Genomic DNA, 24,768 nt, shown 5'->3' with positions numbered 1-24,768 from the left:
CATCTTCTCCCTGCTCCTCCGTCCCAGGACGGCAGCCAGACGGCCTTTGAATGGACAGCCGTCCAGCCCTCCCCTCTGTTACGGAGTCCCGGCGAGTGTGCATAGCGCCAGCTTCCCATGGCTGCTCAGCTCGGGGCGGCCCTGTTTCCTCTGAGGGAGGCTGGGCAGGGCGCAGGGCTTTGTGCTGGAGGGGGCAGGTGGCATCTAATGACAGGACATTGTGGTTTCGGGGCTCTGGACGGACTCTCGGAGTTGGTCTAGGCTAGCTTCATCATCTGTCCTCATCTTCACATGGTCAGGCCACACTGAAATCTTTCTTTCTTCTGCCTGCAGCCATGGGACATGCAAACGCAGTGCTCACCGAAAGCACAGACCTTTAGGACAAGGAAGGACCTCAAAAGACATTTATTGCTGCCCCCCCTGCCCCCGCCACCAGGGAGAAACAAGGAGAAACTACATGCTAGGCACTGGATTGGGGCCGTGGCTCTGGCACCCGCAGCTCCCAGCTGACCAGGGTGATAAATGCTATTTTAGAAGCTTCCCGGGGCCACTGAAAGCACGGAGGAGGGCATTAAACTGTGACTGTGTAGCAGGTCATGGGACGCTCGGAGGAGGAGGTGAGGCTGGAGCGCATTCTGAAGGGTGAGTCAGACTCAGCCGGTGGGAGGACAGTTGCCTGCGGGCAGGAGACCCGGGTCCTGCACCCAGCAATAGCACGCAGACGGCCTTGCTCTGAACTCTCTCCACAAAAAAATAGGTGGCGAGGAAGCCTCATTTCAGAGCACAGAGAACAGCAAAGCCACGCTCCTCTCTGGGACCTTTCTGTCCTCGGACCCCTCCGGCAGGCGAGAAGACAGGATGAGCTGTTGGCCACGGTGCTTGTCAACAGTGTCAGGCCTGGGGAATCTGGTGACACACACACATATTTTTTTCCTTTTGTATTTGAAATGACAAGTGAGAACACTGCTGTCTGCAGTTTTCTACCCTCAAAACCGTAAGGGCTTATGAAGGGGGATTTCTCTGATTCAAGGCTGTTCCTGTCTGCCCCGTGGAATTGGGGGCTTGCTTGAGCCATCGGTTCTCTACAGCAGGGTCAGCGTCCCTTTCTCCGGCTCTGTCCTATTCATGCTTATTTATTAATCCATTATTTGCATGTACCAGGTGTCTTTTCAGTGCCATGCACTAGACTAGAAGCTACTGTGCGAAGATGACACGGTTACATCCTCGAGACACGTGCGGCTCAGCAGGAGAGACGAACGGGGAAATCGGCAACGCCAGGCGAGGGGCGTAAATCCTGTAAGGAAAGCACGCATTGAATGGACAGGGGTGAGGGCCGCTGCGTGGGAGGGTCAGGGAGGGAGAAGACAGTCCTTGCTCAGAGACTTTGAAGGAGAAAGAGAAATTAGTTGGGCGACACTAACACACATATGAGTGTTAGAGGTGGGGGAAGGGGATTTGTTTCAAAGTCTTCTGAGCGCACCAATTTCACTGTGCGGTTTCTTCAAGCACTCTGAGTACAATTCTAACTACCTAGTACCTGTACTTAAGTACCTAGTACTTAAACCATAATTCCAGGGGGATTCTATCCACCTTTCTATCAGTTTGAGGGTTAAATGCTCTTGAAACTTGGACTCCTCATGCAATACGTTTTTAGGGTACATCTTACGGCTGGAAGACACATCGTTAGAGACCATGTCCTCACAATCCTCCTTTGCGGTGCCCAAATTTCCTCTGCAACATCCTTGAGAAAGACCTTTTCAGGCATTTTCGGGCATTTTACTGATAATAAAGTGAAAATATAGAAAGAATTCTGTAGACTTGAACTTCCGCTTTATACTAAAAAATAAAACACAAAAAACCATGAAGCATTAAGGTTATGGACCAGGCCGTCAGTAGATGCTGACCTTGAGCGGTTTGCTTAGCCTCTGTGATCCTCAGTTTTGCCACCTGTAACATAATAACATATCGAACCCATGGGGTGATCTTCCAAGTAGATTTTTCCCAGTACCTGGTACAGAGTAAACCATAAATTATACACTGTCCATCTATCCACCCTCGATCCTACACAATAAGCCCCGCCCCTCACCCCATCCTGAAGAGGCAGTCGGACCACCTACAGTTCCCCTGCTTACACTTGCATTCACATTTCCTCTCACTGAAAGTCATCATGAAACCCCAGGGAGAGCATAAAAATAAATTTCATCAGGAAAAAGCATGGCTCCTGGCATGTTTTATAACACTTTACAGTGTGAGAAATGAATGCCTCTTGGGAGACGCAGTGTAAAACAGGGGATGTTAAATCTAAAAGAAAACTGAAGGGTGGGCATGCATGGGGGTGTATGTCCTGCTCTTTTATGTCCGGGTCCATGCCCCTTCGAAGGACTAAAGGACGCAGGATACACGTGCCATTGGCCGTCCAAGCTCTGTGGCAGCAGTGTGGTGCACGGACAGGCTGGTGGGGACCCAGCACACGTCACACCCCAGTGCCCGTGTCAAAACTTGCAGATGTACAACTTGAACAAACAAACTCAGGCACCTTCTACTCCCGATACAAACTCTGAAACCTAACAGGCTGATTTCCCTACTGACCTCCCATACATGCTAAAACCAGGCTGACCCCGCTGGCTCTTTGCTATTCCCCCAGCTTCTCTCGTCTCCCTTCTGTCTTTGCAAACCCTTCTCATCCTTCAACGCCCACCCTCCGAGAAGCCTTCTTTCAGCCATTCATGCATGCATTCATCTTATAACTTTATCACCATCTCTGAGCTCAATCGCCAGTTATAAGACGCTAATATGCTCTCATTGGTTTCCAATTTCATAGACAATTTCCTCAACTCAATTTTAAGATGATAGAAGTCAAAAATTGTGCCTGGAAATAGTGTATCAGAACCTGAACTAGCATGTTAGATTGATTGATACGTTACTCTTGAGCCTGTTCACGGATCGATATCCCAGAGAAGTAGTCCCAGGTATTAAGGCATCCAAAAAAAGTCATACAAGAATGATTTAAGGTACTTAAATTTAAGTACTTTCACATGAACCGTTACCCTGGCATCCAAAGAATAAACAAAAGCCCTATACACCTGAACTCCATCCCAGGCCAATGTTTTCTCATGGGAGTGTATGGACTTCCAACGGCGACATTTGCTGTGGGTCCCAGGCAAGGGAGGGCCCCTGACACCGCAGCGTTGGGTGACTGGGGCTTCACTTGGCAACCCACGCGAGCAGCAGGCAAGAAGAGGTGGAGGTGCCAGCTGGTGCTGGGATGCAGTCGGGGCCCCTTCCAGAGCCCTCCGCCCTCTGTCACTGAGGAAATGAGGATGGATTTTGTTTCTCTGACTTGGCATGCACAAAGAATGAATCACCGTTGCCGCCCTCTGGGCACTTGAATCCAGGAGGGGGATAGAGGAATCACACACGTAAAGACGACACAAACAGTGTGTCAGGGGTAGGAGGTGTGTAGGGGGGGATGCACACCCTCTGGGGTCTCGGTCTGGGGTGCTGAACCGACATGGGGAGTCAGGAAAGGAAGCCGTGGGGAAGAACACAGGCGCAAAGCGTGGTTTGGAGTCTATTTGAAATGAAAGCACTAAAGCAGACACGTACTTAGTGTCCCTGGAGATAGATCAGAAATGGGGGTGGCCTTGCTGGGAAGGTGGTTTGGAAAGCTGGGGAGGAGCATGGAGATAACAGCTGAAGCAGGTAGATAAGTCACCAGGCGTTGAGAGCTTCCGTACGTGCTATTTTTTTTCTTATCTTTAAGTCGATGTTGATAACACTTGATTTCCACTCCCTGTAAAGTTCTGGGAGTTATTCTTAGATCTTGAAAGCGCTTTATTTAACTGGCACTGACTGAGCGAGGGGGGTGGGCTTTCCTCTGGCCACTGAGAAGTTCCTGGGAGGTTTTAACAGAGGGAAGGGAGCGGGAAGCTACTGCCCCTCACACTCAGGGTGCGACACCTGAAAGGAGGTGGCCCCTGGCCTGACTATGACCCCATTGGAGGGAACCAATGGACGTGTCACATCAAGGACATGTCCAGAACAATCCAGCAGTTTTACTGGCAGAACGGTTCTTCTCTCAAACGAACAAACTGTAGAACAAAGCATCCTGGGACCTAATTAAGACAGTTCAAATCAGCTGGTATCCGTGCCATAACAATTAGCTTAAGCACTATTAATAATGCCTTGGCCTGCTCATGGTGGAGTCCTTCTGTTTAAAATGCTTTCCTCTGCAATGCCTTATATTTATACTTCTATGAGCTCTAGCTAGACAAAGCTGCCCTGTGGTGGGCGCTCTCTGTATGTTCAGCACTGTATTACAGGCTTTACACACACAGGGCTGGCTTCATAGGTGTGTACCTGTGCAGTAGCACGGGAGTGGGACCCCACACTTGGCTTAGCTCTCTGTGGTCGCCATCGTGAAACTGAGTAGTTTTTGAACAAAGGCCCCACACTCTTCTTTAACACTGAGCCTTGCCTACGGTGTCAGTGGTGCTGTACACGCGCTATTTTCTGTAATCCTGACGACCACCCTGTGTGACAGGACGGTTGAGGTGATGGTTCTCGGACCAGGATGGGTCACGGGCCAGGAAAGCGGCACTCCCAGAGTGGTTTGCCAGGATCCTCGCCATGCCTGAGCCGGCCTTTCCACGCTGGCCTCTGTGACTCCCGAGCCTTTGCTCTCCATCCCCCACGTCCAGGTGAGTGTTCGCCTGCGTGTGCTCACAGCCGACCTCCAGCAGCTTCCCCTGGGAACTCAGGACGGGCAGGTTCCTCACGAGCAGGCTCTGTGGACCCGGGCCTGGGAGTAGGCATTCGAATTCACCGCCTAAGGTCTTTCTTGTCTGCACTCAGCCTGAGAACTAAATCTCCATGCCAGGGGTTCCCACCCTTTTGCCCCCTCCCCCACGTAGGAAATACATTTCACATCAGGACCCGGCACCCCCCGCACGACTGCGGTGTCCCGAAGTTGGGCTCACCCCGACTGCCGTGGAGGCCCTGCGCTCCCCCCCGTTCTGTTCCAGTTTGCTTTCACACCCGCAGGGACCCACGGTGCACATCGCAACTTGCAATGTGGGAAACTCGGTGTCGCAGGGCTTGGATCTAACGCTGGGGAGACTCAAGGTGCAGGCAGAGCTCCCCTTCCATTTAGAATTGCTTAAATTAGAGGTTTTACATGCTTTTGGGCGACGCTTGAAAATATGATTAAAACGAAGACCGCATTTTGCAGAACAATCCGCGTACACACGGACTGTCTTGTATCTTTTCAGGGAGCCTCCGGACCGTCCTCTTTCTCAGTCTCCAGATAACTAATCCCCAGCTGAGTGTCGCTCTGGGCAGAAGCAAGACCAAAGAGTGGGCGACCTCCCACCGTCACATCATGGTGTGGGGGCGGGGCTTGAAGTTCCAGGAATGTATTTCCTTTCAGTCTGAAAGTCATAAAGCCTGCTGCCCAATGGTGGTTCTTTTTTTTATTTCCTACTTATCTGATATCACAGGAATGCAATCATTAGAGAAAAATGCTGCCAAAGGATAAGGATGGCTGAGCGAATGCATTTTTAAGGACTCAGAGGTCATTCATCGACATGGAACCAGCACTAAAAACGAAAGGGTGGGAAGGAGAAAGGACGTCTGTGGTTCCCGACTCGCTTGGGCCCCGCCGGCTCTGGATGGGGAATCAGGACGGGGACGGTCACCTAGCTTTCCCCTGGGAGGTGTTCTGCTCTCACTAAGACAGCCACAGCACGTCTCAGGAATCTCCGAGATAGCGCCAGAGTGGCGTGCAACCTTGGAGTTGTTTGGGCAAGGCTAGAATATTTAGCTTTCTTTACAAGAAGGTTTTGTCTAGTCCCAGTGATGAAGGAGCTGCTCAGATACCCCCTGTGAACTTGAAATGGAAATTTTAAAAAAAAGCTGAGAAGAGACACCCCCATGCTTAGTCATGCTGTCAGCATTCAGAAGAGGCCGGGGGAGGGTGATGGACAGTTTGGGGAGAGGGCTTTGGATCCCGTGCTGTGAGCCTGGTCATGCCACTCACCAGGGCCGAACCTCACTCGGTTCACTGCTGTTCCGGGACGAGCTGAGTAGAAATGGACAGTGTTTAGAACATGGAATTCAACAGAGTAAAAAAAAAAATTACGCTTTTACATTTGTGTGCCTCTGTTTAAAACTCTTACATTTTTCTACGAATTCACTCTTACTGCATTTTGCAACAGTGTCAGTTTTTGCCAGATCTGAAGTTTGGAGGGAAACACACCTGGCTTTTCAGCGTAGAGAGTCTGAGAAGCACCATTCTAGAACAATGCATGCGTGTCCGGAAGCCTGGGAGCGTAATTCAAACACCGGAGCGAGAAACCCCTCCCTCGAAACAGGCCCCCGTTCACGTGAGTGAGTACACTTTTCCGTAGTATTTTGGTCGCCACCTGAGAGGGCTAAGGTGGATGGTCAGTGCTCTATTGGGGACTTTTTCGGTGGCATCGCAGAGATTTACCATAAATGGAAGAGAGTCCTTTAAAGCCCGTATCGACATACTTATCTATATTATTTGCTTATATTCGTACCTCACCAGGCTCCAAGCACCTCTCATAGGCATTGACTGTGGGGTGCCAAAGGCCGTCTCCATTGGCTGGGCAGAGAAAATGAGACCCGGAGAACACACACCACTGGGACATGTGGAAGCCGGGGCATGAGACCCAGAGTTCCGATCATTCCATTCATCTGGGATGGCTTAACATCCAGACCTCACTTCCTCCCCAGAGGAGGTTCTGGGGGGGCCAGGATTATGTGCATACATTGCTTGTTGCTTAAACCTCTTGTTCTCACAAACAAATGGGCCATAAAAATAGCAGGCAGAAAAGCAAACCAAAGCAAACACACTTCTTTAGTAACGCACTGAAGCATCTTACCAGAATGAGTTTCCCCATGTCGACCTGCAAAATCGTTCCTGCAGTGCAAATAGTTGTGGTCTTGTCTTGGGAAAGAATGTCAGCGAGCCCACAATAACACATCTCAGCTCTCAATTAAAACTGTGTTTCACACTCAGGGACAGAGAAAGTTTCGTGACTTTTCTTTTTCTGGGTCTGTGGACCCAGGGGAGTGAGTGCTGCTCAAATTCAGAGCCGCCCGAAGCCAAGGAGAATGGAATGGGCCCATTGGGAGAGAACTGTTAAGGAGTTGCAAAGAGCAAGCCATGGTTCCCAGCATTATTTTAAAGCCATCTCAGCAGAAGCGCATGGTTCTGTTCTAGGAAAGATGGTTTTCACGTAGAAGCATGCATAGCTGTGTTCTTAGATGTGTTCTGGGGTGATTGAGTCCTCGGGACCGCTTAAACTTTGTTCCAGTCGAGCATACCTGCTTGTCTTCTCCTGCCCGCAGCAAGCCCCGTCTGGCCGCCACGCTTTGGCTGTTACATTCTCACCAGAGAACAGACAATTCAGGCCTCTTCACGCAGACTGGGTCTTTCCATCTTTCAAAATGCTGCTTCACGCTCTGCTCTGCTCAACCCCACGAAGCTCAGACCCACATAGTTATGTCCTCACGGCCCTGAGAGGCGCATTCGACACTACCTATCTATGAGTTACTTTCCTTTATGGGTGCTTTTGGCTTTTTGGGGTGTGTGTGTGTGTGTGTGTTCAGGTCCTGGGGGTGTAGCCGTGAGATGTGGTGAGTAGGGGTCCCGGTGTAACTGACTCAATTTGAGCTCCTCGACCGGAGGGGCAGTCCCTTCCAGTGGCATCAGGGTATGGTGGAGTCTGACATGCCCCGTAACTGTGTGTCACTTCGGGGAATGCCCACAGGGTTGCTGTGGAGATGAGACAAAACAGCCAATGGGAACTGCAGGGCGCTCAGTAGGTGTCACATAATAGGAGGTGTCCATGTTTTTGTGACTGTAGTGCCAGGCTTGGTGTGTTGCTCCCTGACCGCTGGTGGTTTTTGTTGCTGTTGCTTCACAGACTTGACCCACATTTTCTCTTCTGAGACAGAGAGACGGTCGTTAAAGATGACACACCTCGTCTTCCACTAACTACTCATCCTTCTTGGGCTGGTGCTTACGAGGTTAGGGCAGCTTGCACGGACTGAGGTTTCTGGGCCATAGCTAATAAGAGTAAAGAAATAATAACAGTAGTCGCAATAACAATAAAAGAAGCAATGACAATAAAATATTATTACCAAGAGATAATTATGATGCTTAGAATTAAATTAGGCCATTTACGGAATGGCTACACAACTTGCAGGCCCAGGGTAGGGCCTCTTATTTAAAAAATCATTCAGAATTTCAAGAAAACCAAAACAGAGCATGACTCGGAGCTCAAGGTTACAAGTGCAGTGCAGGTACCCTGTGACTGTGCAGGGTGGCGCCCAAGGCCAGCCCCGCCTGCAGGAACGGCAATTACTCCCATTGGGTGCGGTTTCTTTCCTTTTGTCCAATAGGCAGAGAGGACCGGAGGGTTCCCGAATCACGTGGGGCCCCGTCCACCCTGTCCCTGCCTCTTCAGTGCACGACTCAGGCCCTCGCTCAAACCGTCAGGTGCAACCCTGCTCAAAGCGTCTGGTGCTCCTTTGCGAATCTTTATCTGCAGTACCTATTCTTAAGCGTGTAGGGATTGAACACACTTAGAGTAATTTTTAGCATGTTGGTTGGCTTAAGAAATTTGATCTCCTCCCACTGAAGGAAAATATCTAAATCATTAAAGTTGTAATTAGTCCACAGGCTCTCTCCGAATCACCCTCGAGGCCAAGTTTCTCTCCGTTTCTCCATCTGCGTGCTCCCTGCCCCTCTTCCCCGCCCCCTGACTCACAGACACGTACTCTCCAGGCTGTAAGTTACACCTTTTCACGATTTATTTCCTAATTCCAGTTTGCTCTTGGTTTTTAACTCTAATCTGATTTCATCCCTATAAAAACATCAAACAAGCTACGCAATCCAACTGGGCCTCTGGGGCCAGACCTGGTTTTAGCTCACATTTGTAGCAGGTAAGTGCACGTAGTGACTCACACAGTTCTCTGTTCCGAGCACTCGCCTCCATGTCTCAGCTGCACTTAGGGCCTCAGATTCGGCACGCACGCGGGCGGTGGTGTTCAGGACGGGGCGGGGGGTGGGGCAAGAGAGCAGAAGGTGGCTATGGAGTCAGCAAAGCCTGTGTGGATGTCCAGGTGTCCAGGGGACAGACCCAGACATGAATGAAAACAGCCTGGGTCCCGGGCTGGGAGACCCAGGGTTCCAGACGAGTTGGTCGTGAAATGTGTGCCACTCGACAATCAATTCACGTTCGACACTTGGTTTCTCTCCTGAGGAATGAACCAAGAATGTTTGTCTGCTTACCAAACTTTGAGTGCGGCTTACAGGAGATAATATAAACAAAGGCTTTAGAAAATACATATAAACATTGGCCCTTTTTATTTTATCTTATTGTTTTTATTGAGGTATAGTTTCAGGTGTACAGTGCAATGATTCGATATTTATATATGTTGCCAAATGATCGTGCAAGTCTGGTTAACTTGTATCACTCTACCTAGTTGCAAAATGTTTTCCTTCTGGTGAGAACTTTTAAGATCTATTCTCTTGGCCACTTTTAAATATGCGATACAGTATTATTAACTATAGTCAGTATTGCATACATGACATCCCCGTGACTTGTCTATTTTATAGCTGGAAGTTTGTACCTTTGACCCTTTTCACCCACTTTGCCCACCCCCCGGCCCCCACCTCTGATAACGACCAATCTATTCTCTGTATCTATTAGCTTGTTTGGGGGTGGGGTTTTTTTTGGAGATTCCACATATAAATGAGATCATAGGGTATTTGTCTCTCTCTGCCTGACTTATTTCACTCAGCACGATGCCCTCGATATCCATTCATGGTGTCAAACATGGCGACACTTCATTCTTTTTTATGGCTGAACAATAAATACAGGATTCTTTCTTTATTCGTTAATCCTTTGGCGGACACTTAGGTTGTTTCCATGTCTTGGCTATTGTAAATAATGTTGCAGTAAATATGGTGCAGACATATTTCCAAATAAGTGTTTTCATTGTCCTTGGGTGTACATCCAAAAGGGGAATTGCTGGATTACGTGGTACTTCCTTTTTAAATTTTTTCCATGAACCCCCATGCTGTTTTCCACAGTGGCCGTGCCAGTTTGCATTCCCACCAGCAGTGCCCGAGGCTCCCCCTGTCTCCACATCCTCACCAGCACTTGTTGTTTCTTGCCTTTTGGTGAATGCCATTCTGACAGGTGTGAGGGGGATATCCCACTGTGGTTTTTATTTGCATCTCCCTGCTGATCAGTGATAGCAAGCGTCTTTTCATGTAGCAAGTGGCCGTCTGTAAACTTTGGTTCTTAATGAAGATGAAGATGAGTATTAATGCCCCTATCTGAAGATTCCTTTTCACCTTCATTCATCTCTATTACCCTTTGGACTAGCCATCAACACTGATTTGTTCTCTCACTTCTCACATCATTCTATCCAGATTGCTTGTTCCTGAATTGCGTGAGTCATGTGACCACGCGTAGAAGTGATTCTAAAACAATGAGAACATCTCTTTAAAGTAGTTTTCAAGGTTTTATGCCTATTTCGGAAAGGCTCCATTGTTCAGTGTTTTAAATGCTTCCTTAAAGCATGATCCAACTTGGTGAACATGAGAAAATACTGTTGAAACTGTCACACTTCTAACATTTCATCAAATGGGAGATTAGCCCACTTCATCATCCACGCTGCGCATCAAAGTTGATTCTGAATGACTCAGCATCACAAGTGAACCCTCGGAAGACCACGGCTGACAGCACAGAGCACACACAGTAGCATCAGCCACACAGCTCCAGGGACAGACACAAAAGAGGAGTCCCTTCCTGCAGGGAAGGGTCAGCTCCACTTGTATGACATGAGGCTTGCTGTATTTATGTGAAAATCAGCCTTAGAATAGCACTAACCACATAGTAGGCACTCAATAGTAGGCACTTGATTGTGGCTCCCTGTAAAGGTGGAACTGAGGTTTCATACAGGACGAGTAGATAGCAAAAGAATGGTTAAAAATATTACAAAGGAAGTACATTTTTTTGCACGTAAGTAAACCTGGCTTCTAGCCATGGCGATCTTTGGAGATGCATAATCCATGATTTTCATGCTTTTAAAAAGCAGCATTTATAACTTTAGGAATTTGGATACTTGTTTTAGAACTGGGAAAAAGAAGATAAGGCAAGTAGTAAGAAAAAAATAATGTCAAACTGAAGACTCGTCAGCTGAGATATTGAGCCAAGGGCTGGCAAGCACCCAAGGGGTGACTGTGGAGAGCCAGTCTGGAGAATGAAGGGACACGTAAACTGGGGTCCTTTGCTCAGGGGTGACAATATCCTGAGGCTGTCCGAAAGTGATGCGGGACCTGGAAATGCGTGCTGAAGCTCAGGAAGTTACTGGGAGAGCGTAAGAGTCATTCCTCCGGGCAGTGCTGACAGAGCGACTCCGCATTCCAGGCCCTGCGGTGGGCACTGGGGATGTGCACTGGGAAGATTGCTCTGGGTGTCTCTCCCCGTTAGTCTTGACTGGGAGGGAGATGAAGGCAAAGTGGACTCGACCGGCTGAGAGAGAAACGGGGGCTCAAGTTTTACGGGGCAAACAGGAAAGCACCCGCCAGCACTGTTTCTTTATCTGGAAAAAAAAAGAGTATTTCTAAGTTGGCTATAAACATAGATTCTTAGGTATTCCACGATTCCTTGCAGAACTGCTAAAAGATGGACAGTTTATCTGGGGCCAGTGGCAACAGGAAAAGTACCAGTGATTGAAGATAAAGCAATGTATCATGATGAAATGCAGAAGTGTCCTGGTGTCAGTGTAATAAAGCTGAGATAATATTACAACGTGTAGATCAAATACAAGTCACCTGGTCAGGAAGGCGTCTTTGTTATGGTTTTAAAGTACCCAAGCGACTTGTGGAACCAGTTGAAGCCGTTTAGACAAAAGCTTCTTGGAGAAAGGCCAAAATATCAAGAGAGAAAGCAATTACCTTTAGATTGGAGAAAAGATCTCGCTACTGTAATTCATTACTTAAAAAAAAAAAAGTTAAACCTGGGTGCTTCTGTTTGTGAAAAGAGAAAAAGAACCAACGCGTAACATAAAAGGTGATTTGTATCACGGGTTCTGACCTGTGTGGTCACGGAAAGTGCCTTTCAAAATGTAAACTTCACGTGAGTGGGATTTTCGTCTAGTTTGTCTGCTGCTCTTTCTGAAGAGCTTTGAGAAGTGCCTGGCGTCAGCAAGGCTCCGTGTTTGTGAATGAAGGAATGAATGAACGGCCAAGTAACAAATGGTGTCAATACTTATGCAGGGAGGAAGAAACTCATTAAAGTATAAGTAATGTAACAACACTTAACATAGGAAAAAACGATCTGAAGGGATTAAATAAATTGGGTGCACGGAAAGAAGCTACAAAAGCGATGACTGTATACTAACAAATAAGTATAAAAACATAAGGGAATGGTTCACCCATGATGTGGTCCGAGAATCAGATAAGCAAATTACTAGGTTGTTTAAAAGGGTGTTGAATTACATTATGTTACTTTGTCAGTGCTCAGTGAAAGGTAACAGAACTCTTTTCTCTGGGGTGGCTACCAATAAGGCTTTCAAAGGGTTGTTTCGCTTGGTAAGCAACATTACAAAACTCCAGTTTGGAAGGTACCATGATGTGGGCGCAGCCACACCTACTCGGGTCTACACATAACCAGTCTCCTTCCTGGGAGATGAGGCTATTCATGCTCATTTCATCTGCATTTTTCCACGTTGCCAAAGACCAGCGTGTAACTCACCACCAGTGGTCACACCACGTGTCTCGTCCTTTGTTTTACTGTCCTGGTCTGCACTGCCAAGAGATGGGGAGAGGCTTTTGCTGGGGTAGAGCCACCCAGGTCCTGAGGACTCTGCCATGAGGTGGACCTGCCAGCTTGGGGACTCTCAGTGCTCCGTCCTCAGGCCACTCCACTCCTGATTTTTTCACCCTGCCTGTGCAGTGCTTCCTCCCGACCATGGAAGTACTTGCAGTTAGTACACGCTGTCTGTGGAGAGGGCTCACTTAAAAGACTATTTCATGAAATATCCGCTGTGAGCCATTCCTCCATATGCATAAAAAATGAATGATTGCAGTCAAGTTAGCAGCACTCTGGAAGCCTACTAAAAGAGCCACGCTGACACTCAATCAACAGTATTTATTAGGAAATAGGTTGTATGCTGTGTGAAATCTTATCTGCTTCTGTAGTCCCTGCTTGCAAATTTTCATGATTTCCCTATATTTTCAAATTCCTGTGTGTTGCTTGCGTTAGAGATTCAAAAGAATGTGGAGCACAGGAAATGTTACTACAGGTAACAGGTCCATCATGCTCGTTGAGGAAACTGGGTAGCTACAGATTGCTAGGCACTGCGTTGGGTCGGAAATAAGACGTTCCCTCCCCTGTCCCAGTGCCCAGCCTGATGGGCAACCAGCCAGCCGCACAGTGTGTCCAGGGCACAGAGGTCGGGCCGGCACAGTGATTGATTAACTCCTTGGGTGACGGGAGGAGCAGGGGAGTCGGGGAAGCGTTCCAGGAGGTTTTAAAAGACCAGCTCTGAGGCCGTCAGACAGAAAAGAGGGGAGGACATTCCGGGAAGAGAGGAGAGATGACTCAGAGGCACCCAGGAGTCAGCAGAATGGTGTGTTTGGGGAATTCCAGCAGGGCGACATTGCGGAGTCTGGGGCGCGGGTGGGAGTGGACGGGGAGAGATGAGATATCGCTCAGACGTAGGTTGTGTTGTGAGGTGCACGGCAGCCCAGGCTGGACAGCCCCCGTGAGTTGACCTTGGCTGCCACTGGCAGCTATGAAGACGCATGTAGGTGTATAATCACGAGGACTTTCCGGTTCTTCGTACCCACATCTACACCGTAAAAGGCAGCAGCCTTACTCAGTTTTTAACATGAAAAAAAAAATCTTTTCTCTCGAGGCCCCTTTCCGTTTCAGTGATTCCGCGTTTTAAAGTGGTGACTGTTGACATGCAAAAAAAATGCACCCTGTTAATGATAGGAAAGCAATCAGGAGCCAGTTTATTTTATGAAAAGAACTGATTGTTCTTTTCCTGAAGGACATTCACCACGTTTCTCTTGACTCTTTGTTACCTTCCAGAATTGCCCATCTTGTAGCTTTCTTGTGTGGGTTAAAGGAAAGATGGCAGATGGCCTTGTATCCTTCTGAAACAAAGTATGCCCTCAAGAAACAGTCACTGGGTGGCCAGGTCTATCAGACATTTGATACATTTAAAGGACAGGATACAAGAAGTGCACCATTTTATGAGTTTATCGTGAAGTTCACTGAATCTGTCCCATTTGAGAAATTCCTTGCTTACAAAAGAGTGCAATCTGTCAACCTTCATTGATAGGAACCCACCATGTTTTTTGTTTTGTAAAAAGAATATTATCGTTCTAACTGCTGGTAACTATCAGGTGAAGAACATTCTCTTTCAACAGCACAGTGCTTGGCATGTGGTAGAGGGGTACTTAATAAATGCTGAGTCAAAGAGGGATTTATTAATAGCTTCTAATCAAGGCCTTTGATTCTGCAGCAACTAAACCTTTATTTTCAATCATTACCTTGTGAGAAGTGCTGCCCAAGCAGATGTGATTGCTCCCGTGTGTAAGTTCATATATGTCAGTATGCACATCTGAAACAGTAAGAAGAAACCGTTGCAATTAATTTTAATAGTATATTTCATTTAAACCCAACATATCAAATGTTAGCATTTCATATGTAATCAATATGATGTTAACGAGAAATCTTACACATCCTTTCTCCTAAGTCTTTCAAAGTCGAGTGTGCATTTTTTTAAAAGATTTTATTTATTATTTTTAGAGAGGGAAAGGGAGGGGAGAAAGAGAGAGAGAGAGAGAAACATCAATGTGCGGTTGCTGGGGGCTGTGGCCTGCAACCCAGGCATGTGCCCTGACTGGGAATCGAACCTGCGACACTTTGGTTCGAAGCCCACGCTCAGTCCACTGAGCTACGCCAGCCAGGGCTCTAGTGTGCATTGTATACTCACCATGTGCTCAATCCGGATGATATGTTTCCATCAGAAGTACTTGACCACACTGAGATTTTCAGAACATTTGTAGTTCAGAAGGCAGAGAGTCACAGACCCAAGTTTTGCCCAACGTAATTTTAAATTTTCGAGACCTGAATAAAAAGCATCAGCTTGTAAAATTGTTTGCCAGGAAATCAGAGAAAAAATTCAGGTGCTCGGTGGCCCCAGGGACCTATCAGGAGCCCGAGGGTGGCTGCACGCAGCTCCCGCAGGGGCCAGAGCGGTTCTGGAGAACTCTGTGTCGCCGGCTGTGGGCGGGCACAGCTCTCTGAGCACATTTCAGGTGCATCGAGCGCACCACAGCTCTTACCTTTCTTCTGTTTTCTCAATATTTCATTTCCCCCAAACCTCTGTTACCCCAGCATCTTCAGTCGGACATCTCTAAATTAACGTGCCACACTTGGCTAATCGTCCTAAGATAGTTACTCAAAGCCTTAAATATCCCTTCTGTCATTTCCTCATAGTCACAGGCACAAGGCGCTGTCTGCGGTGACATAAGAAAAACCGTGCTTCTCAGCGGTCTCGTGGGTAAGCAGGGCCGTGGTCTCACCCCTCTGATTCCTTTGCCGCCCCGCCTCCTGCCATTCCCAGGGCAGACGGCTCACCTAGGGGCACGCACGCCTTCTCGGAAACACACTGACTTGCTCTACCCTGGGCAGAGGGAGTTTTCATTGTATACAAGCCCCCAGTGGCAGGCGTGAATTATTTAAATGCCCCCCCCCCCCCTTATGGCAGGGGAACAGATAAAGTAGTTTCTCATCTATTTTGTTAACCACAATCGTGGATTGGAGTTACCCATCAATATAGATCCCATAAAGACCTTTTTGAATGTACGCCATTGTCATAAAACATTTGTAATGGGTTGATTTAAAAAAAAATATAGTATCCCTTACGATTGTTAGGTAACTTTCAGTTAAGTTTCACTGTGTGAACACAGTGTAGCACATATAGGTAAGGAGTTTGCCCTTGACTTTTACTGTACGCCCTAAGTCTCGAAAGCCACTGTGGCCCGGATCCTGGGGTTCCTTTGAGCCCTGCTCTTACTTAAGCCATCCAGATCTTACAGGTGTGACGAAACGTCTGGGGCGAACATGCCACACACACACAGTGACCTTCTGTGCGCCATTGTCCTGGTGCACCGTGGTCTTGAGTAAGTCAACCGAGTGGACTTTGGTAATGTACTACGCTCGCCTGACTCAACAGAGGTAAAGACATAGGGTAATACGCCGGTGGGCACGGAAAAGCAAAACCCAAGCTATCAGCTGGAGCAGTGATTGATTTTCCAAAGGGGTCGAACACCCATGCACCAACACCTGTTTATTCCCAGGGCAGGACGGGCAGTATTGTGACCCACGGTGCTCTGGGGCAGCTGCAGCAGGTTGGTGAGCAGCCCCTGCGGGCTGCCGTGGCTCCAGGTCATCAGAAAAGGACGGGCTCTGCCCTGCAACCCCCGCATCTCCGGCGATTCAAGACGTCCGCAGAGCTGCCAGAGCCTGGCATTCCCAGTCGCACACGGCAGTTCAGTTTGCGGCCGGCTGTGCGGTCCCAAAGCCTGAACTGCGTGTGAGGAGGAGTGCTCAGCACCAAAGGGATCTCGTGATTTTATTTGCTTTGGGGGAAACTAGGAAATGTTTACCAGACACAATGCCAAAGAAATAAATACATAGATGGTGTTCAAGAAGTAAATACATACTGAGTGAGAGTTGTTTTTTTTTTCTTCCTTAGAGGATCTCTGTATTTGCTATGTTTGAGTCTTTTGGGGCATGAGGTAAGGGTCCAGTGTTAATTTTCCAGAAACCACCTTTAATAAGCCAGGATAAAAGCCATCTGGTGTGGGGCTTCCTTTTCTCCAATGGGAGGACTTGAGGAGAGAGGCGGAATTGCTCGTCTGGAGATTCGCATTAGAAGCTCATACACGGAATCTGTCCTCTTCCGTCTATTGCTCCTTTCATCTGCCGGCCCACCCGTGAAAGGCCGTGGAAAAGAAACATCGGAAAGATGGGGAAAGACGATAGGAAGGCTTTTGTCCTAGAGGCTGGGCGTGCGACGCGTTTACACTCTCAAATGAGACCGAAGCAGCGGCACCGCTTTTGCAGGGGCTGCGGGCCCCTCACGCGGGGACGCCGCGGAATGTGAGGAGCGGTAGGTGGGAGGGAGGGTGAGGACGCCACCGAAGGCAGGACAGGGCCCGCGTCAGAGCCTGCTCCCCTCTGTCCCCGAACAAGCTCGCCTAAGTGACACTTCCTTGTGTCCCAGGAAGTGACGATCAGCCCGTGCAGACGTCGTGACTCCCGGCTGTCACCCACTCCGGGGGTGCCGCGGTGGGCACCGGGTGACCTCTTCTGCCACAGTCCCGCATTCCCAGGGAGGTCGCGCCGTCCGCGCCGCCTGGGCGGGCGGCCTGGCCCGAGCCCCTGCTGGCGTCTCTAGGGTCTTTTGTGCCCTGTGCTCAACTGTTAGGGTGGCCCTGACATACCCCGCTCCCTGCAGAAGGGGGCTGAGCGAGGACTCCGTGGAGGGCAGGGGTTGAGAAGGCTTGGCCGCGGGGGCGCAGGAAGGTTTAAGGAGGGGAGAAGTCCCGAGGCAGCAGCAGGTCGGCGGCGCAGGAGCCGCGGCCCGATGCACCCCAATCTGCCCCCGTGACCAAAAAGGGGCCGCGTCCCACCTCCGCCCGGCAAAACCCAAACACCAGGAAAAAGAAGAGGCACCCGAGGCGCCGAGGAGCCCGCACTCGGCGGGTGGGGCGCGGGACGAGAATAAGCAGGGACCGGCGCGCGAGCGAGCGCGGGAGGGGAGGAGGAGGCGCCCCGCATCCCTAATGAGGGAATGAATGGAGAGGCCCCGCGGCTGGCGCCCGCCCACCCGCCGGCCGCCGCCAAGTGCCTCTGGGCGCCGCGCGCCGCGCCCGCCGCTCCTCCCGGCTCCGCGGCGGCGGCGGCGGTGAGCGCGGACCGAGCCGGGACGGGGCCCCGCGCGGCTGCGGCACGGCCCGCGGGCGCCGCTCACGCAGGCGGGGCGCGGGGCGCTGTCAGGGCCGCGGCTCCAGGCCCCCAGCCGCGCTCGCCCGGCCGCGATCGGAGGCGCGAGTTCACCTTCAGCCATGGCCCCGGGAGCTTAGCGGGGCCCGGACGCCGCCCCGGCGCCTCTACCCCGCGGCGCCGCCGGCCCGCCCGCCCGCGCGGAGCCCTCCCTCGCCGCCGCCCCCCCCCGCGCTCCGCGGCCTCGTCCCCCTCCGCGCCGGGGCCGCCGGTGGCACCGCCCGCGGCCTGCGGGAGCGCTGCGCCCGGCCTCGGCCCGCGCCTGCGCCCCCGGAGCCCGCACCCCAGCCCGGCCCGCGAGACCCCGGCCCGACCCCGCCGCCCGCACAAAATGTCGGCCCGGACGCCATTGCCGACGGTGAACGAGCGGGACACGGAGAACGTGAGTAGCCGGGCCGCCCCCCGCAGCGGCGCGAGCGGACCCTCCCGCGACCCCCGCGACCCCCTCCGCCCGGGCCGCCGCGGCCCCCGATCGCCCCCCGCGCGCGCGCCCGCCCGCCCATCGCCCACCGCTCAGCCCCGGGCTGCACCCTAGCCTCCGGCGTGGGGCTGGGGGCGCCGAGGGGAGCCCCCCCCCCCGGAGGTGGTCCTGCCCGCGAGGACGGGGCGACGGGGGGGTGGGGTGGGGGCAGAGAGGCAGGGCACGGCACAGTGGGCATCCCGGTGGCTGCACTGCGCCCTGGGTGTCTGCGTCCCCACGCCCGGGCCGGCTCTAGGTCACAGCCCAGCCCGCTGACTCTTCCACCCGCGCATTTCGGGCTCTTGCCACCCTGGCACCCCCGCCCCGCGCCTCCCGCGCCCCGCATCGCCCCATGACTGTGCTTTTCGGAGCGCAGTGTCCACGCCGGGGTCAGGGATGGAAGGGGCGCGAGTGCTAGTGGAGGCGGGTGGGTGCGTCTGGGCACGGGAGTTTATTCTAGTGCCTTGATACTCCTCAGTAGTGACGAGTGGAAGAATTTCACAAGCAGCGTCTGTGGCCCCCGGGGTCACAGCGAGATGCCGAAAAGCCACAGGAAACCAAGCGCTTTTTATTCTCTTCCTCCAGTCAGCGGTGATAAATCAGGGCAGGCTTTACTTTAAATATCTCTCCTCCTCCCTTCCAGTGTCAGTCACAAGGTGCATTGCTTTGAAGGTAGGGTGTTCTGTGTCTTTGATCCCCTTGCCCTCAGGAGTTTTTTCTCCAGATGCAGATGTCGCTGGCGTTTCCACTCCGGGAAACCCGAGGGACAAGATCGGGTTGTAATTCCACCTTCGGAAAAGTACAGTGGAGTGTGTGTGTCCGTGTGGTGTGAGCTCTCCTGTAGGAGAGACGTTTTAAGAAACCACCACCGATCGACTGGCATGGCCTGTAAACAGGGCCTGGGCTGACTATCCGGCTTGTGTTGAGGAGCTAGAGGGGTAGCAAGTTTTGAGGGGCTGCCCAGATCCCCTCTAGCTGTGGAGTTAGCTCGTGAGTCTCCAGGCCTCAGGGCACCCGTGCCTTCATGGGGCTTTTAACACCAAGTAAGTGCTTGGGCAGGAAGTTCTTCCACCAGAGACAGGAGTCAGAGGAGATGCAGACTCACCTCTGAAGCATTCCAGGGAGGTGTGAACAGACTCTTTGACCTTGCAGAGCAAGGGGACCCCAGAGAGGTAACAGGATTGCACAGAGGCAGAAGAGATGAGAGGAACAGGCTATTGTCAGAAGACCCGGGGAGACGTGTCGGAATACGCTTTTGTCCCCTCTGGCGTGGTGGGTTTACACCCGTAAAGACAGTGGGAGTCTGTCGCTCTCGTACATTAGCAGGGAACCGGCCTTGTGACTGCTGATACGTGATTTTGATTGAGAGGTTGAAGAAGGTCGGGGGGAAAGGGATGCAAGATTTGAGAGAAGTTGATTTTAAAGCCAAGTTGGTGCAGAATGTTTCTAGCAGGAACTCTAAAAAGATCCCCGTCGTTTGGTGTGTCGTTTCGGTGTGTATGAAAAGGAAGACCTTTGTTTTAATTAGCAACACACTGCCTGTGTGTGTTAATTAACCTCGGAAGGGTGAGAAAACACATGTTAAACATTTTCTTTCGGATTCTGAAGAGTCCATATAGCTCTTTCCATACCTGTATGAAGAAGGTGCTTTTTACAGACATGAGATAGCATTATAGAACTGTGAATGCAGTATCACACGGATCACCCTCAAGAAGGCGTCTTTTAGCGAAGCCATAATCATGTGGAAAATTTTCTTGTGTCTCTAAACAGGATTTTGCTGTATAAACTCCTTTGCTGTTTCTGAACGTGTTAATTCAAAGTCACTTTTGTGGTCTTGTCCCTCGTTGTCACTGTGATGTACGTAACTATACCTACAATCATTTGACCCACATCCTGATTTCTTCCTAATTGCCATGGAAAGTAGGTATTATATCAAAGCTGTTCATTTATCAATAAGTATACACTCAACTTTGGTTCTGAGCTGGAAGGGCAATAATAGTGGTATTTATGACAAGGCCTCTCCCCTCAAGAAACCCACAGAAAAGGTAAATATAACCCCAAACAGCGTGCAGTAGAAAGCCCCGTGTAAATAGGGCTACGTTGGTGTTTAACTGCCTTGGGTGTTATCGTAGGGACCACTAGTGATGGTTATTTAAATCACCAATCGGTGTCTCTCTGTTCTCTGGTTGGCAGTAAACGTCACTATCCTTTCTTCCTTTGTCTCTTGTCAGTGAAATAAAGTAACAAACCTGCTTGATAGCTAGTAGACCAAGGCCAGCGTGGCCATCAGAAGAGCATACATTTATTTGTAGCGTTTCCAGTTCAAGGGACCCATTTTAAAAACTAGTTGTGACCATTTACGTTCGTATGATAATGAAAGGCTTCGCATTCTTTTGGAATATTAAGGTCACAGCTGAAAACATTTCATTACCGCTAGAAATGAAAATAAGCAAATATGGTCATTTAAAAAACCATCTCGGCATTTTATTGAAATCATTTGTGGTTTGCCTAAAAATGTGTCTAGTCATACATGAATGTATTTGGGTTTTTGTGTCCTTGGGTAATATATGTAATATATACCCTTCCCCGTATCACTAATGTATACTGGGGCTAAGTTTTAAAATTCAAAAGAGGAATGTCAGGGCTCGGAGCTTCTGTCTACTACTACTGTCTCTAGTAGAGTGACAAAGAAGTGGTTTCTTTGGAAACGTTCCATGTGTACTCTTTCTGAAGTATCTTCTTCAATGCAGGATTTGTGTCTGCCTTGTTGTGAACGGGCCTGAGATGCCTGAACACAACAGCACAACCGATGACTCCCTTGAATGGAATAAATACTTTATGGTGAAGCAGAAAAGACGCGTTGCAGATAATACAATTAATTTATGCAAAATGGGCTTGGATTTAGGTTGTAAAGGGTATGTCCAGATAAAGAATGGGTATTTGAAATACTTCTTTTTTTTTTGTCTTCTGTTAGATGACTTGGATAATTCCAGCATGGATATAGGTAATATACTACCATTACTCCTGGGCACTTTTTAAATGAAGCAAGAAGCAATTTTTGTGTGTGTTTTGAAAAAACCGTCATAGTAATTTCTATGGATATAAAATGTCCACACTAGACTTCCCGTGTGCAATTTTGATCATTGTGAAGAAAACTGATTTGACTCCTTTCAGGGCTGTTTGCAAGTGGACTTTGGTTAAAGCTACTTTGAAATTTCTAACAGCACCGTTCTGGATGGCGATTCTTTCTGAAGGTCTGAAGTTCACGGTGGTGGCTGTAACAAGTGGAGTCTGTAAAGAAGGTGGCCGTCAGTAGTGTGTCACTGGGACTCACTGCTCATACCCACTTCCCTGGGTTTGCTCAGTACCATGTTGTGGATTCACTTTGCCTCCTTAATTCTGTGCTTGCCAATGGCCAGGACAGGGACTGTGGGAGTAATCCATACGAGATCAATGCTTTAACATTCCCCTTTGGATTTTTTCCTTTGTCATCAAAACCTCAGTGGCTGGCTTTGGGATTCTGATTGTATGATGTCAGGCCTGAACTCCCCGTGTGCCTTAACTTGTCATTCCCTTTTCCCAGGAGCTCATTGCCTCTCTGTACTGCAGTCTGTGTGCTTTGTTTACATCTGGACTCTGTGGATTTGTGTCTTTCATTACTTTTAGAAATGCAGCCACCATGACCTCTGTGGCTGCTGCCTTACCCCTCTGTTCTCTCTAGTGTTTCTGGTGGTCTGATGAGAGATACTGAAAGTTTTTATTCTATCCTACAGGTGTCTTAGACTCTCATCCGTGTCTTCCCCTATGTTATGGTGTCTCGGCTACAATGTATAGAAAAATCTACGGTGCGGTTACTATATGGAATATGTTTCAGTTCACTGAGTCTCGTTGGCTGCATTTAAGTCACCCTTAACCCCTGTGTTGAACTTGCTTCTTAGTGTGGCTAAAAACTGATGACGGGAGCGCTACCTTTGTAACACGTTTCTGAGTGCATGGTACAGAGTTGTCACCTACAGGCACACGCCGTGCGGCCACTGTCCGGTCCCTTTTCATCTTGTGTGTCTGAAACTTTATACCCACCGAACCACCCCCATTTCCCTGTCTCCCCAGCCCCTGGCAACCACAGTTCTTCTTCCTGCCCCTGCTCGTTTGATGGCTTTAGATGCCTCATTCAAGAGGAATCATGCAGTATTAATCATTCTAGGACCGGCTGATTTTACTTAGGATAATGTCCTCCAAGTATATCCATGCGTATAATGGAACTTCCTTCCTTTTTATGGTGGAGAAATCGTCCATTGAATGTATAGAACACATTTCCTTCACCCACTAATCTGTTGCTGGACATTTGGGCTGTTTCCCTGTCTTGACTGTCATGCACAATGCCGCGGTGAACATAGGAGTGCGGGTCTCTCTTCCTCGATCCTGCTTATTCTATTTTTTCCCAATAAATACCTAGCAGGGGGGTTCCTGGATCTGTTTTTAGTTTTTTGAGGCACCCCGTACTGTTTTCCATAGTGGCTGCATCATTGGTTCCAATTTCTCCCCATCCTCACCAACATTTGTTACTGTCTGTTTTGTTTTATGTTGGTGTTTAACAATGGCGCTCTTAACAGGGGTGAGGTGGTGTCTCACTGCGGTTCTGATCTGCATTTGCCTGGCAGTGACGTTGAGCGTCTTTGCACATATCTGTAGGCCATGTTTACATCTTCTTTGGAGAAACATCTATTCAAGTTCATCGTCCACTGTTTTCTAAAGATTTTACTTATTTATTTTTAGAGAGGGAAGGGAGGGAGAAAGAGAGAGAGAGAGAAACATCAATGTGCGGTTGCTGGGGGCCGTGGCCTGCAACCCAGGCATGTGCCCTGACTGGGAATCGAACCTGTGATGCTTTGGTTCACAGCCCGCGCTCAATCCACTGAGCTACAGTCAGGCATCGTCCACTTTTTTAAAATCGTTTTTTTTTTTTTTTCAATTGAATGGTAGGAGTTCTTTATATATTTTTGATATTAACCCCCTTTCAGATAAATGGTTTGCGAATATTTTCTTCCATTCTACAGATTGCCTTTTCACCCTGTTGACTGTGTACCTTGCTGTGCAGAAGATTTCAGTTTAATGTGGGGCCGCCTGTCTGTTTTTGCCTTGGTTGCCCGTGCCTTGGTGTCATATCCATGAAATCATTTCTAAGAGCAATGTACTAAATTAGCTTTTTTCTATGTTTTCTTCTAGGAGCTTTCTAGTTTTAGGTGTTATATTTAAGTCATGAATCCATTCTGAATTGGTTTGGTGTATACGTGGAAGGTCCATTTCTGGACATCCAGTTTTCCCAGCACCACTTGTTGAAAAGACTGCCCTTCCCCCCTCATGTATACCTGGCACTTTGGTCAATGGTCATGTGACTATACAAACGTGGGTTAATTTCTGGGCTCTTGGCTCTGTCTCACTGGTCTGTATGTCTGTCTTTATGTCAGTAGTGTACTGTTTTGATTACTTTGCAGTATGTTTTGAAACCGTAAATTGTGAGGCCCCCAGCTTTTTGGTTCTTTCTCAAGATTGTTTTAACTATTGAGGGTCCTTCTGGTCCCGGGTGAATTTTTTCTGTTTCTGTAAAAAAAATGCTGTTGGGATTTTGACAAGGATTGTATTGAATCTGTAGGTCTCTCTGGGTGGTGTGGACATTTTACCAATATTAAAACTTCCAATCTATGAACACAGGGTGACTCCCCATTTATTTGTATCCTCTTTAATTTCTTCAAGCAACAGTTTGTCGTGTTCAGTGTACAAGACTTTCCCCCCCTCGGCTAAAGTTTATTCCTAAGTATGTTATTGCTTTGGATGCTATTGTAAATGGTATTGTTCTTTAAATTTCCTTTTTGTATCATTGTGTCTTATGGTATAGAGATACAAGTTATTTTTGTTTCCTGCAACCTACTGAATTGTCTATAGTTGTAATGTGTTGGTGTGTGTTTGTGAGAGAGAGAGAGAGAGAGAGAGAGAAATCTGTATGATTTTCTACATATAAGTCACGGTCATTTGTGAACAGAATTCCTTTATTTCTTCCTTTTCAGTTTGGATGTCTTTTGTTCTTTTTCTTGCCAAACTGCTCTAACTAGGACTTTGAAAAGGTACTATGTGAATGTAGGTAGCATCTTGACTGGCAGGTTTTTTTTTTTCTTT

General features: G+C 49.0%; 1 protein-coding gene across 6 annotated transcripts in view; it reads left to right on the top strand.

Moving 5' to 3' along the window:
- Window positions 1-17,457: 17,457 nt before the first annotated feature.
- Window positions 17,458-24,768, top strand: part of MARK1 (microtubule affinity regulating kinase 1) — a 71,445-nt gene continuing 64,134 nt past the window's right edge. The window contains exon 1 of one of the 6 annotated variants that reach the window (XM_036016140.1): window positions 17,458-18,516. In XM_036016140.1, coding sequence (XP_035872033.1) covers window positions 17,923-18,516 — 594 coding nt within the window. In that variant the 5' untranslated portion in view covers window positions 17,458-17,922. The remainder of the gene's footprint in view (window positions 18,517-24,768) is intronic. The other 5 variants (XM_036016139.1, XM_036016141.1, XM_036016138.1 and 2 more) reach the window with 5 other exon arrangements.

Source organism: Phyllostomus discolor, chromosome 15 (genome assembly GCF_004126475.2).
Source record: "Phyllostomus discolor isolate MPI-MPIP mPhyDis1 chromosome 15, mPhyDis1.pri.v3, whole genome shotgun sequence".
Classification (NCBI taxonomy): domain Eukaryota; kingdom Metazoa; phylum Chordata; class Mammalia; order Chiroptera; family Phyllostomidae; genus Phyllostomus; species Phyllostomus discolor.
The sequence above is the reverse complement of the archived record's forward strand: the minus strand, read 5'-3'. Positions and strand labels throughout refer to the sequence as shown.